Source organism: Lepus europaeus, chromosome 15 (assembly GCF_033115175.1).
Source record: "Lepus europaeus isolate LE1 chromosome 15, mLepTim1.pri, whole genome shotgun sequence".
Classification (NCBI taxonomy): domain Eukaryota; kingdom Metazoa; phylum Chordata; class Mammalia; order Lagomorpha; family Leporidae; genus Lepus; species Lepus europaeus.
Genome location: NC_084841.1, coordinates 92,304,201 through 92,316,628, shown reverse-complemented (window position 1 = coordinate 92,316,628; position 12,428 = coordinate 92,304,201). Strand labels below are relative to the sequence as shown.

General features: G+C 43.5%; 1 protein-coding gene across 1 annotated transcript in view; it reads left to right on the top strand.

Moving 5' to 3' along the window:
• The window catches only part of CMYA5 (cardiomyopathy associated 5), an 87,829-nt gene that overhangs the window by 44,184 nt on the left and 31,217 nt on the right, over positions 1-12,428 (top strand). The window contains exons 3-5 of the mRNA XM_062211965.1: positions 750-845; positions 9,857-10,090; positions 11,640-11,662. Of these exons, the coding sequence (XP_062067949.1) occupies positions 750-845; positions 9,857-10,090; positions 11,640-11,662 (353 nt within the window). The remainder of the gene's footprint in view (positions 1-749; positions 846-9,856; positions 10,091-11,639; positions 11,663-12,428) is intronic.

Genomic DNA, 12,428 nt, shown 5'->3' with positions numbered 1-12,428 from the left:
GGATAGTGAGAGAGAGAGAGAGAGAGAAAGGTCTTCCTTTTTGCTGTTGGTTCACCCTCCAATGGCCGCTGCGGCCAGCACATCTCACTGATCCAATGGCAGGAGCCAGGTACTTCTCCTGGTCTCCCATGTGGGTGCAGGGCCCAAGCACTTGGGCCATCCTCCACTGCCTTCCCGGGCCATAGCAGAGAGCTAGCCTGGAAGAGGGGCAACTAGGATAGAATCTGGTGCCCCAACCGGGACTAGAACCCGGTGTGCCGGCGCCACAAGGTGGAGGATTAGCCTGTTAAGCCATGGCGCCGGCCAAGACATTGTTAAATTCCAGTTTGCTCCATGCTTCCTTTTCATTTATAAAATTTATATTCGACATAGAGAATCCACTCAGAATAATCAGGTGAATTGGACCAGTTCAGCAAATATGCTGCTGTCTTAGAATGTATGAAAATTAGACCTCACCAACGAGAAAGCATTCATGTCCACTGTTCCTTAAAACACTGAGCTCACTCATTTCCCAAGAAGATAAACTGTCTTTGTAGAATTACTTGGGAGCTTTTACTCACAGACCCTCTAATTGGTTATCATACAGAATTATCTAGAGTCAATTTAGATGAAGCAGCAAAGACAATTTGAAGATTGATTTATCAGTGAATGCAGTATGGTAAATCAACTTAGAAGGCAGTTGGAGGCCACCGCCTGAAGCTCTTTGCCCAAGTGTCCTTTATTAAGAACATCCTCATTCTCTTCTTCAGGTTCAATTAGCAGAATTTCTAGAAAATTTACAAGAAAAGTCCTTGAGGATTGAAGCCTTTGTCAGTGAGATAGAATCTTTTTTTAACACCATCGAGGTAAGTTCACACTGCTGTTTCTCTTTGTCCTGTCTGTCCACAGCTCAGTGGTTCTGAGCTGAAAGGGCCTGACTTGGAGTTGATGTGTGCATGGGTTGTTGCCATCGGTGGTTTTGTTCTATTCAGAATAAGGATTTTGGAGTCTCCCCTGTGTGTGTAACTGGCCAGACAACCTTCTGCCTACGGATGAAAGATTTGCCTTTGAAAACATCCATGCATTTATTGAGCACTTACCACAGAGAACAGTACTTCGTGTGCTTCATCTAATTTAATCCTCACAGTGACCATTTTACAGATAAGAAGTTCAGACTTAAGAGTTAACTACCAGAGGGTATTAAGATGATGGAGTAGAGGAGGAGCTTACCACTCTAGTCTAGGAGAAGATAGTTTAAAAAAAAAGTGGAGAGTGCAGTAGAGGAAACTCCACGTGAATTAGAGGGACACAGCAGACCTGCGTGGAGGGTGTGGGCACACACAAATCAGGACCCCAGCAGCCGAGAGCTTATGCACATTTGGAGAGAGGTGAGACCAAACTGCAGCAGCCCAAGCCACTGGTGATAAAGCTGCAGGAAAAGCCTGGAGGGAATCTGGCTTGGAGTCCTGTAGGGGATAGTGTACCTGCAAAACTAGAGGCAAAAAAAGGGTGGGCATGTTTCTCTCTCCCTGATTACCTTACAATGACATAGCCTCTTCAGAGCAGGTGCTATTTTGGACATAGGTAACAAGAGTGCCAGCTTGTGTCTGTGCCCAGCAACCAGCTGAGCAGAGATGCCTGAGTCTGGCGGGGAGAACTGGTGGGGGACTGGGTGCTCATGACTGCAGGAGGCTTGTGTGCCTGGACTGTGTAAACATGGAGACCGCGGGGCTTTGAAAACCCAGAGGCTGTGTGGGAAGGTTCAGGGGGTGGCTGGGACTTTGGGCAGTCACTGTGGGAGGCTCCACATGCTCAGGGCTGCCTGTTCCCTGGTGAGGGACACTGCTGGGGAATCTGCTTTCACTGAGGACTGCACAGATCCTTTGTGTGGTCCTTGTGGAAGTGCAGACAATTATTATACCCACTGGGGCTAGTGCCCAGGCATTATTCTCCTTTGAGGAGAGGAAATGAGCTGAGTCTATGCCAACAGAAGAAAAACCTCCTCTCTGATATTAAAAAAAAAAAAAAAAAAGAGGAGATTTACCATGCCAAACCTGGGTGTCACATGACTCCCCCAAAAGACTACAACACTTCAATACTAGACTGTGAAGATGAAGAGTTTGAAGAAATGAGAAAAACGGAATTCAAAAAATTGATCTTAAAATTACATAGACGTAATCAAAAACAAATGCACAAACTAATGTAATCTGTACATGATATAACAGAAAATTTCTCCCAAGAAATTGAGATCTTAAAGAGAAACCAAAGTGAAATCTTGGAAATGAATAATTCAATAGAACAAATAAAAATGCAGTGGAAAGCCTTAAAAAACAGAATCAGTAAAGCAGGAGAAAGAATATCTGACTTAGAAGAAAAATTACAGGAAATTATATAGTCAGAACAAAACAAGAAGAGGAAATTAGAAAACTAAAAAACACTGTTGGGAAGCCACAGGATACTATCAAATAACCGAATATATGGGTTTTAGGGGTTCCTGAAGGCATGGAAAGAGAAAAAGGATGACAGGGACTTTTTAGTGAAATAATAACAGAAAACTTCTTAATTTGGAGAAAGAAAGGGACATCCAAGTACAGGAAGCACATAGAACTCCTAATAGACATTACCAGAAAATATCCTCACCATGGCACATTGTAATTAAAGTCTCCACAGTAAAACATAAAGAAGAGATTCTAAAATGTGCATGAGAAAAAAGCCAGATTACTTTCAGAAGAACTCCAATTAGACTTACAGCAGACTTCTCATTTGAAACCCACAGGATAGGAGAGAATGGTGAGATATATTCCAAGTCTTAAAAAACTGTCAACTCAGAATATTGTACCCCACAAAGCTCTCATTTATGAATGAAGATGAAATAAAGACCTTTCATGTCAAAATGAAATTGAAAGAATTTCTCACCACCTGCCAGCCTTGCAAAAGATGCTGAAGAATGTGCTGCATACAGAAACACAAAAACAGGATTGTCACTGTGAAAGAAGATAAAGGAAGAAATAGTACAAAGTAAATCCCAGGTAAATAATAGGCATATTTAACGAAAAATGGCAGGGCAAAGTCGTTACTTCTCAGTAGTCACCTTGAATGTAAATGGCTTCAACTTTTCTGTTAAAAGACACAGACTGCCTGAGTGGATAAAAAAATCCAAAACAAAGAAGGACACTATGAAATAATTAAGGGATCAGTTCAACTGGATGATGTAACTATTATAAAGTTACATACCTAATTATAGGGCACTTAGCTATTTAAAAGAAATGTTAAGAGGTCTAAAGGGAGACACAGACTCCAGTGGGGGTCTTCAATACCCCACTTTCAGCAATGGACAGATCAAACATACAGAAAATCAGTAAGGAAACCACAGAGTTAATTGACACTATAGACCAAAAGGACATAACAGATATCTATAAAACTTTTCATCCTACAGTTGCAGAATACACATTCTTCTCAGTAGTACATGAAGCTTTCTCTAGGATTAACCGCATGCTAGGCCATAAAATGAGTCTTAGCAAATTCAAAAAAACTGAAATCATATCATGCATATTCTCAGACCACAATGGAATGAAGCTGGAAATCAGCAACTCAGGAATCTCTAGAGCATATGCAAATACATTGAGACTGAACAACGTGCTCCTTAATGAACAGTGGGTCATTGAAGAAATCAAAAGAGAAATCAAAAAATTTCTGGAAACAAATGAAGATGACAACATAACATATTAAAACTTATAGGATACAGCCAAAGCAGTGTTAAGAGAAAAGTTTGTAGCAATTGGTGCCTACATCAAAAAATTGGAAAAGCACCAAATAAATGAGCTATCAATGCATCTCAAGGACTAGAAAAACAACAGCAAACCAAACCCAACCTAATAGAAGAAAAGAAATAATTAAAATTAGAGAATAAAAAAGGGAAAAATACAAAAGATCAAAGAGCTAGTTTTTTGAAAAAAATAAATAAAATTGACACACCATTGGCCCAACTAACCAAAAAAGGACAGAGAATACCCAAATTAATAAAATTAGAGATGAAAAAGGAAATGTAACAACAGACACCACACAAATAAAAAGAATCATCAGAAATTACTACAAAGAACTGTATGACAATAAACTGAGAATCCTGGAAGAAATGGATACATTCCTGGACACATACAACCTACCTAAATTGAGCCATGAAGACACAGAAAACCTAAACAGATCCATAACCAAGATGAAAATTGAATCAATAATAACCTCCCAACAAAGAAAAGCCCAGGACAGGATGACTTCACTGCTAAATTCTACCAGACATTTAAAGAACTAACTCCAATTCTTCTCAAGCTATTCAAAACAATTGAAAGGGAGGAATCCTCGCAGATTCTATGAAGCCAGTATCACCTTAATTCCTAAAGCTGAAAAAGATGCAACAGAGAAAGAGAACTACAGACCAATTTCCCTCACTAGCATAGACACAAAAATCCTCAATAAAATTCTAGCCGATGGAATGCAACAACACACATGAAAGATTATCCACTCAGACCAAGTGGGATTTATCCCTGGTATGCAGGGATGGTTCAGCATTCACAAATCAATCAGTGTGTTAATCATCACATTAACAAACTCATGACAAAAGCCATATGATTATCTCAGTAGATGAAAAGAAAGCACTTGATAAAATACAATACCTTTTCATGATGAAAATTCTAAGCAAACTGGGGACAGAAAGAAGATTCCTCAACACAATTAAGGCAATCTTTGACAAACCACAGACAGCAGCCTAGTGAACGGGGAAAAGTTGGAAGCAGTCCAACTGAGATCCAGAACCAGACAGGGATGTCCACTCTTACCATTGCTATTCAATATAGTCCTGGAAGTTTTAGCCAGAAGCATCAGGCAAGAAAAAGAAATCAAAGGGATACAAATTAGGAAGGAGGAAGTCAAAGTATCCCTATTTGCAGATGACATGATTCTATGTATAGGGGATCCAGGAGACTGTTGGAACTCATAGAAGAGTTTAGTAAAGTCCCAGGATATAAAATCAATACACAAAAATCAAGAGCCTTTCAAATGTCACAATGTCACAGCTGATAAAGAACTTTTAAGATCAATCCCGTTCACAGTAGCTCCAAGAAAAAAAAAAATCAGGTACCTTGGAATAAATTTAACCAAGGATGACAAAAATCTCTGATTGAAAATTATAAAACATTAAAGAAAGAAATAGAAAAAGATACAAAAAAAGGAAATATCATCCATGTTCATGGATTGGAAGAATCAATATCATCAAAATGTCCACACTTCCAAAAGCAATTTACAGATTCAATGCAATACTAATCAAAATCCCGAGGATATTCTTCTCAGATCTAGAAAAAATGATGCTGAAATTCATATGGAAACACAGAAAACCCTGAATAGCTAAATCAATCTTATATAACAAAAAACAAAACCAGAAGTATCACAATGCCAGATTTCAAGATATACTACAGGGCAGTTATAATCAAAACAGCCTGGTACTGGTACAAAAATGGATGGATAGAACAATGGAACAGAACAGAAATGCTGGAAATCAATCCAAACAGCTACAACCAACTTACATTTGACAAAGGAGCTAAAATCAATCCTTGAAGCAAGGACAGTCTCTTCAATAAATGGTGCTGGGAAGCTGGATTTCCACATGCAGAAGTATGAAGCAAGACCCCTACCTTACACCTTATACAAAAATGCACTCAAAATTGATAAAAGACCTAAATCTATGGCCAGACACCATCAAATTATTAGAGACCATTGGGGAAACCCTGCAAGACATTAGCATAGGCAAAGACTTCTTGGAAAAGACCCCAGAGGCACAAACAATCAAAGCCAAAATTTACAAATGGGATTACATCAAATTGAGAAGCTTCTGTACTCCAAAAGAAACACTCAGGAAAGTGAAGAAGCAACTGACAGAATGGGAGAAACTATTTGCAAACTATGTAATGATAAAGGCTTAATAACCAGAATATATAAAGAGATCAAGAAACTCCACAACGACAAAACAAACAGCCTAGTGAAGAAATCAGCAATAGACTTAAACAGGCATTTTTCAAAGAGGAAATCCAATTGGCCAACAGACACATGAGAAAATCTCAGAATCACTAGCTGTCAGGGAAATGCAAATAAAAACCACAATGAGGTTTCACCTCACCCGGGTTAGAATGGCTTTCATACAGAAATCAACAAACAACAAATCTGGCAAAGATGTGGGGAGAAGGGTATCCTAATCTACTGTTGGTGGGAGTATAAACAGTTAAAACCACTATAGAAGACAGTATGAAGATATCTCAGGAATCTGATTATAGACCTACCATATGACCCAGCCATTCCACTCCTGGGATTTTACCCAAGGGAAATGAAATCAGCACATGAAAGAGTTATCTGCACTTCAGTGTTTTCTGCAGCTCAATTCACAATAGCTAAGACATGGAATCAACCTAAGTGCCCATCCACAGAAGACTGCATAAAGACGATTGTGGGATATGTACACTATGGAATACTACACAGTGATAAAAAATGAAATCCAGTCATTTACAACAAAATGGATGAATCTGGAAACCATTGTACTTAGTGAAATAAGCCAGTCTCAAAGGGACAAATACCACATGTTCTCCCTGACCTGTGATAACTAACAGAGCACCTAAAAGGCATCTGTAGGAGTGAAATTGACACTTTGAGATGTAGTGACTTGACTAACCCTCTTCTAGACTGTTGAGGAGCAGATATATATATATATATATATATATATATATATATACACACTCTTTGTTGAACTCTTTACTTAACATAGAGTTAAATATATCTGTAGAAAGTCAACTGATGGCTGGCGCCGTGGCTCACTTGGTTAATCCTCCGCCTGCGGCACTGACATCTCATATGGGCACCGGGTTCTAGTCCTGGTTACTCCTCTTCCAGTCCAGCTCTCTGCTGTGGCCCAGGAAGGCAGTAGAGTATGGCCCAAGTGCTTGAGCCCTGCACCCACATGGGAGACCTGGCTCCTGGCTTTGGATTGGCTCAGCTCTGGCTGTAGTGGCCATTTGGGGGGTGAGCCAATGGAAGGAAGATCTTTATCTCTGTCTTTCTCCCTCTCACTGTCTAACTCTTATCTGTCAAAAAAAAAGTCAATTGAAAAATAGATGTTAGTTAAAAAAAATGAGAGAGGGACTAAGAGAGGGAGGAGGAAGAGGGGTGGGAGGGTGGGCATTGTGGGACGAATCACCATGTTCCTAAAGTTGTAATTATGAAGTGTATGAAGTTTGTAACTGTAAAGCTATATAGTTCTGCACACATTCCTATGGATTTACTGTGAGGGTACAGTTTATAAACTTGCATGGGACCCCAACTCCCTTTAAGCTTGGTGGTAAAAATGCCATCTGAAGTGTTAAAGTGATCATATGGATAGGGTTAAGTGTCTATTGATGATAATAATAGAATAGATAGAATTAAAAAGGAGGGAATGTTCCAACATGGGAAGCAGTCCACACAGCAGACTCGTAGAATGACGATCCCTCTAAATAGCACTCTCTGACCTCAGAATCAGCCCTTAAGGCATTCTGGTCTGGCTGAAGAGCCCACAAGAGCATTTCAGGCATGGAGAGTCAAGACACTGAGGCAAAAAATGTCCTAAGTGAAGGACCTCAGTGGATGAGACCCCAGGGGGAAAGAAATGGCCAGCAAAGAAGGAGATGCTTATCCCTGAAGAGAGGAGAGAACTTCTGCTTTCCTTATGGCCTTGTCTAAATACTGACGGAATTTGTGGATTCAAAAGGCTTCCATAGCCTAGGCAGCTCATGTCAAGAGCCTTGGGTGGGCCTGTGCCACGGCTCACTAGGCTAATCCTCTGCCTGCGGCGCCGGTACTCTGGGTTCTAGTCCCGGTTGGGGTGCTGGTTCTGTCCCAGTTGCTCCTCTTCCAGTCCAGCTTTGCTGTGGCCCGGGAGGGCAGTGGAGGATGGCCCAAGTGCTTGGGCCCTGTACCTGCATGGGAGACCAGGAGGAAGCACCTGGCTCCTGGCTTCAGATCAGCTCAGCTCTGGCCGTGGTGGCCATCTGGGGGGTGAACCAACGGAAGGAAGACCTTTCTCTCTGTCTCTCTCTCTCTCACTGTCTAACTCTGCCTGTCAAAAAATAAAGAGATCCTTGAGTGATTACTGACGTCGTACATAAGAGTGTTAATTGTTAAATTAACAACAAGAGTCACTGTGCACTAACTTCCAATGCAGGACCTCAGTACTTATACGTTGTATTATAATTATGTCTAAGTGCTCCCAAAAGATAGATCATTCTTGGGTGCTTCTTTAAAGTTAATTAAGCTTCTAAAAAAAAAAAAAGAAGTGAAATTAACTTCAAGATGCAATGACTGAACAGCCCTTGTCTCGACTGTTGAGGAACAGTTTTTTGTTTTTGTTTTTGTTTTTTTTTCCATGCAAACTGTTGAACTCTTTCCTTAGTTTAGAGTTGGTCTTCTGTGTGTAAAGTTATTTGAAAATGGATCTTGGTGAAGAATTGGAATGGGAGAGGGATGAGGTGGAGGGGTGGAGAGGGGTGGGAGGGCAGATGTGATATGAGGAATCACTATATTCCTAGAGTTGTACTTGTGAAATGCATAAAGTCTGTATGCCTTAAATAAAAGCTTTCTTTGCAGGGGGGGGGTGGTGGTGGTGGGGTTCACTACCTCATTCCTCTTCCGTGCCCCTCACTGTGTTAGCCTTGCGGAAATGCTCTAAGTCACTGACCAGTGCCCCTGCTCAGGCCAGTGGGGCCTCCTGTGGTACAACTGTCATTAAGTCCGTGCTCACCCATCTCTGCCCCTTGCCACCTCACAGTGAAGGGAGAGCCATGCTCTAGCCTTATTCAGGGATGGTCCAGGTACCCTCTCTGTCAGTCAGGAGCAGTAGAGGGACCAAGGCCACTGCAGAAGCCTGGGCACAGTCCCCTAGTACTAGGGCAACTCCACACCTTGGTTGCTTGTGAGAGATCTCCTTAACTCCCATTACAGGTCCATACAATTGTTCTTACTTCTCCTTCACCCAGCGTTCCTTCTGACCATGAATTATGTAAGTTATGATCACCTTATCACAGATCCTGCTCCTGAGGATAGCCAGGCATCTGTGTGTCCTTAGGGACCATAAGGTCCCTAAGCCTCTTCCACTGTAGAAGGAGCTGCCCCTCACTGGAGAACACCGGGAACGTAGCTCCTTGATCTGTATGCTGACTGTGCCCTTCCCAGACTATAATTGTGGTGGAGCCGAGAAAATAACCCCTGCTCCTTTCTGCTCCCTGGAGGCCAGCCTCCTCACGCCTGTGGGAACGCAGTAGGCAAGCCTTTGATACAAATATCTTTAAAACAGACCTCCATGGCTGAGCCCTCCTTGTGCTGTCCTTACAGTGAATTCCCTTGCACAGCTAATTATGGCAAAAGGGGTTGCCAGGTTGGAAATGAAGACAGTGCACTTCCTGTACCAGTGCCAGAGGCTAGTTCTTTAGAAGCCTGATGTCTCCCTAAAAAAGGGGGAAAAAAGGGAACCAGCATTGTGGCATAGTGAGCTAGGCTGCCTCCGGCAATGCCAGCATCCCATATCGGAGCACCAGTTTGAGTCCTGGCTGCTCTGTTTCCCATCCAGCTCCCTGCTTGGGAACCATGTTGGAAACCCAGATGGAGCTCTGGGCTCCTAGTTTCAGCCTGGACAAGCCCTGGCTCTTGCAGCCGTTTGAGGAGTGAGCCAGAGCGTGGAAGATCTCTGTCTTCCTGTCTCTCCCTCTGTCACTTTGCCTTTCAAATAAATAAATGAAATCTTTAAAAGAAAAAAAAGCACACACTTCCTGTTGGACTCAGAAGAGATTTTGTTGTTTGGCTTTGTTTTCAGGAAAACTGCAGCAAAAGTGAGAAGCGACTGGAGGAGCAGAATGAGCAGATGATGAAGAAGGTTCTGGCGCAGTACGACGAGAAAGCCCAGAGCTTCGAGGAGGTGAAGAGGAGGAAGATGGGGTTCCTGCATGACCAGATGGTGCGCTTCCTGCAGAGCATGGACACGGCCAAGGACACGCTGGAGAGCATCGTGAGGGAGGCAGAGGAGCTGGACGAGGCCGTGTTCCTGTCTGTAAGCACCGCTCGGGCGCGAGTCCATTTCTCAGACTTCACCTTTCCACATTCCTTGAGATCAGTTCTGGCCCAGTGTGGGGTTTACGCCATAGAGATGTTTAGAAGTTATCCAGGCTTGCTGATGCCGAAAGGAAAGGCCCCATAAATCCCGAAACAGCGGGAGGATCCCTGGAGTCAGGCCACAGTGTCGCCATCCTGGCTGTCACTGTGTCCTCGCCGTCTCCTCGGAGGGAAAGAAAGCAGCCCTGGAAGCCTGTGTCTGCCCTCCTCTCCCTGCCCAAGGCTAGCCCTGTCTCCCGGCTCCCGACATCCCCCAGCTGGCCCCGGGCCCGACCTGCCCACTTCCTGATCCGCGACCTCCCACGGATCACGGTCACCTCACAAGAGGCGACCTCTCGTGCAGATCATTCTCTCTGAGCCTCACCACCTGGCTGGGAGTAACGCTTGCACACCCTGTTAGTGCACACAGGGTGATAGTATGTGGTCACTCTCTGTGGTGGCTCGGTGTCTTAGGAAGGGACCTCCTGGGCAAGTCACCTGAGGACACGTGAGTCCCTCGGGGCTGCCCTGATGGCCCCAAGAACACAGACTGCCTGCTCCTCACGGTTGCCTGGAGCTTCCAGTGGGATGCTGGTTCTCCTGGAGCCAGGATAACCAAGGGTCCTGGGGATGTTGGCCTGGAGGGCAGCCCCAAGTCCAGATGTCCAGTGTGGCCAGTGCCTTCTTACGCTGTGGGGCCTTGTGTCGCAAGACTGGAGGTAAAGCTCGACAGAACTGGACACTGTGAGGCTTTTGGCTTATTTCTGGGGACACCGCCAGCCAGAGCCAATCCGAGCGGACGTGGCCTCTTTAAGGAGAGCTAAGACCGTCAGACTGCATCGGTTTCTTGAAGGCTGAGCATGGACATTTCTCCATGAGGCCCCTCTGGGGAAACAGAACATTAATAAAGTGCTTCTTGTTTCCCGAGCAGCTTATCTCTGCTTGATAAGAATATTTCCTTCTCTCTGAGACAACAAATTGTTGTTTTTAAGGAACAGCCCCCTGCTTATAAAAGTAATATGTATGCATTTTAGAAAAACCAGAAGCTACAGAAAAGCACGGGGAAGGTAGCAGTCAGAGACCCCTGCAGATGACATCTTTGGTGTTCAGCCCACAACGAATAAATTGAAATCATTTTTCCTGCTTTAGAGCCTCCTGTTCTGGAAACGCAGCCATTTGGTAATGACTAGCAAGAAGCAAGACACGGACTGCTGGGCAGAGGGCTGAGCCCAGCTCCTTAACCTGGGGGCCACTCCTTGCTGTCCCCGCCCCCACCTCCTCCTTACCCAGGCAGCAGCCATGGCGTCAGGGAGGCAGAAGGGCAAGGATTTTCCAGTGAGTGCAAGCTTAGAGATCTTACTTGTTTTTCCTCCTGTGTTAATGAGTCTCTCTTTTTCTCCGTCTCTCCCTCTCTCCCTCTCCCCATCTCCCTGTCTCTCCCCTTCTCCCCCTCCCCCCCCCCCCCACATCCTCCTCTCCCCACTGGCTACACTCTGTTCCCCACTAAGTCGTTTGAGGAGATCAATGAAAGGTACACGAACCATGGTGACTGGAGATGGCATGGCCGTGCTGTGCTGCTAATATTCGGGTGCTTTGTGGAGCCTGAGCCGCTGATTCGTAGAACAGTGTGAGCTCCTGGCTTTTGCGCTTGTAGACACCGGGCTTTCAAAAGCCAAGTGACAGCTTTGGAGGAAAACTGCATGTGCTTTAGGTAAATAACGATGATCATAAAGCAGATTTCTGACTGCTTCCCTGAGATGTATTCTGCGTTTTCAGCCTAATCTAGACCATCTTGCCTGTCACTGCATACAAAAAATTTTGTGGATACTTAGATTTATTGGTTAAATGTGAGTATTTGAGAGAATCATTCAGCTCTGCCTTGAGTAGTTTGATGACTTATGTAATCCTAATGGAATGTTATCTCATTTTCTTTTCAAAAGAGACATGCATTTATCTTTTTCTGCTCGGCTAACCTAAATGAATCCTCCTTTTTTGTTTATTTTGTTTTATTTTTGTTGTTAACAGTCTAAGACAATTCTTAATTCTTTTGAAAGGAAAAGCACTCAATAAGAAATTAGAAAATGTCTATTTAAACACAAACATTATTCAGTGTACACAGTGAATACTGAAACATGAGGTATCCCATAAATATAATTTTTACATGTCAATTAAAACAAAATTTAAAACAAAAAAAAATGCAAAAAAACTGAGCACATCGGACACTGAGGTTAGTGCTGCTCTGACTGTCCCTTTTGGCCCACGGCAGGACCCGAGGTCCCGCCGTCTGGCTGGGCCTA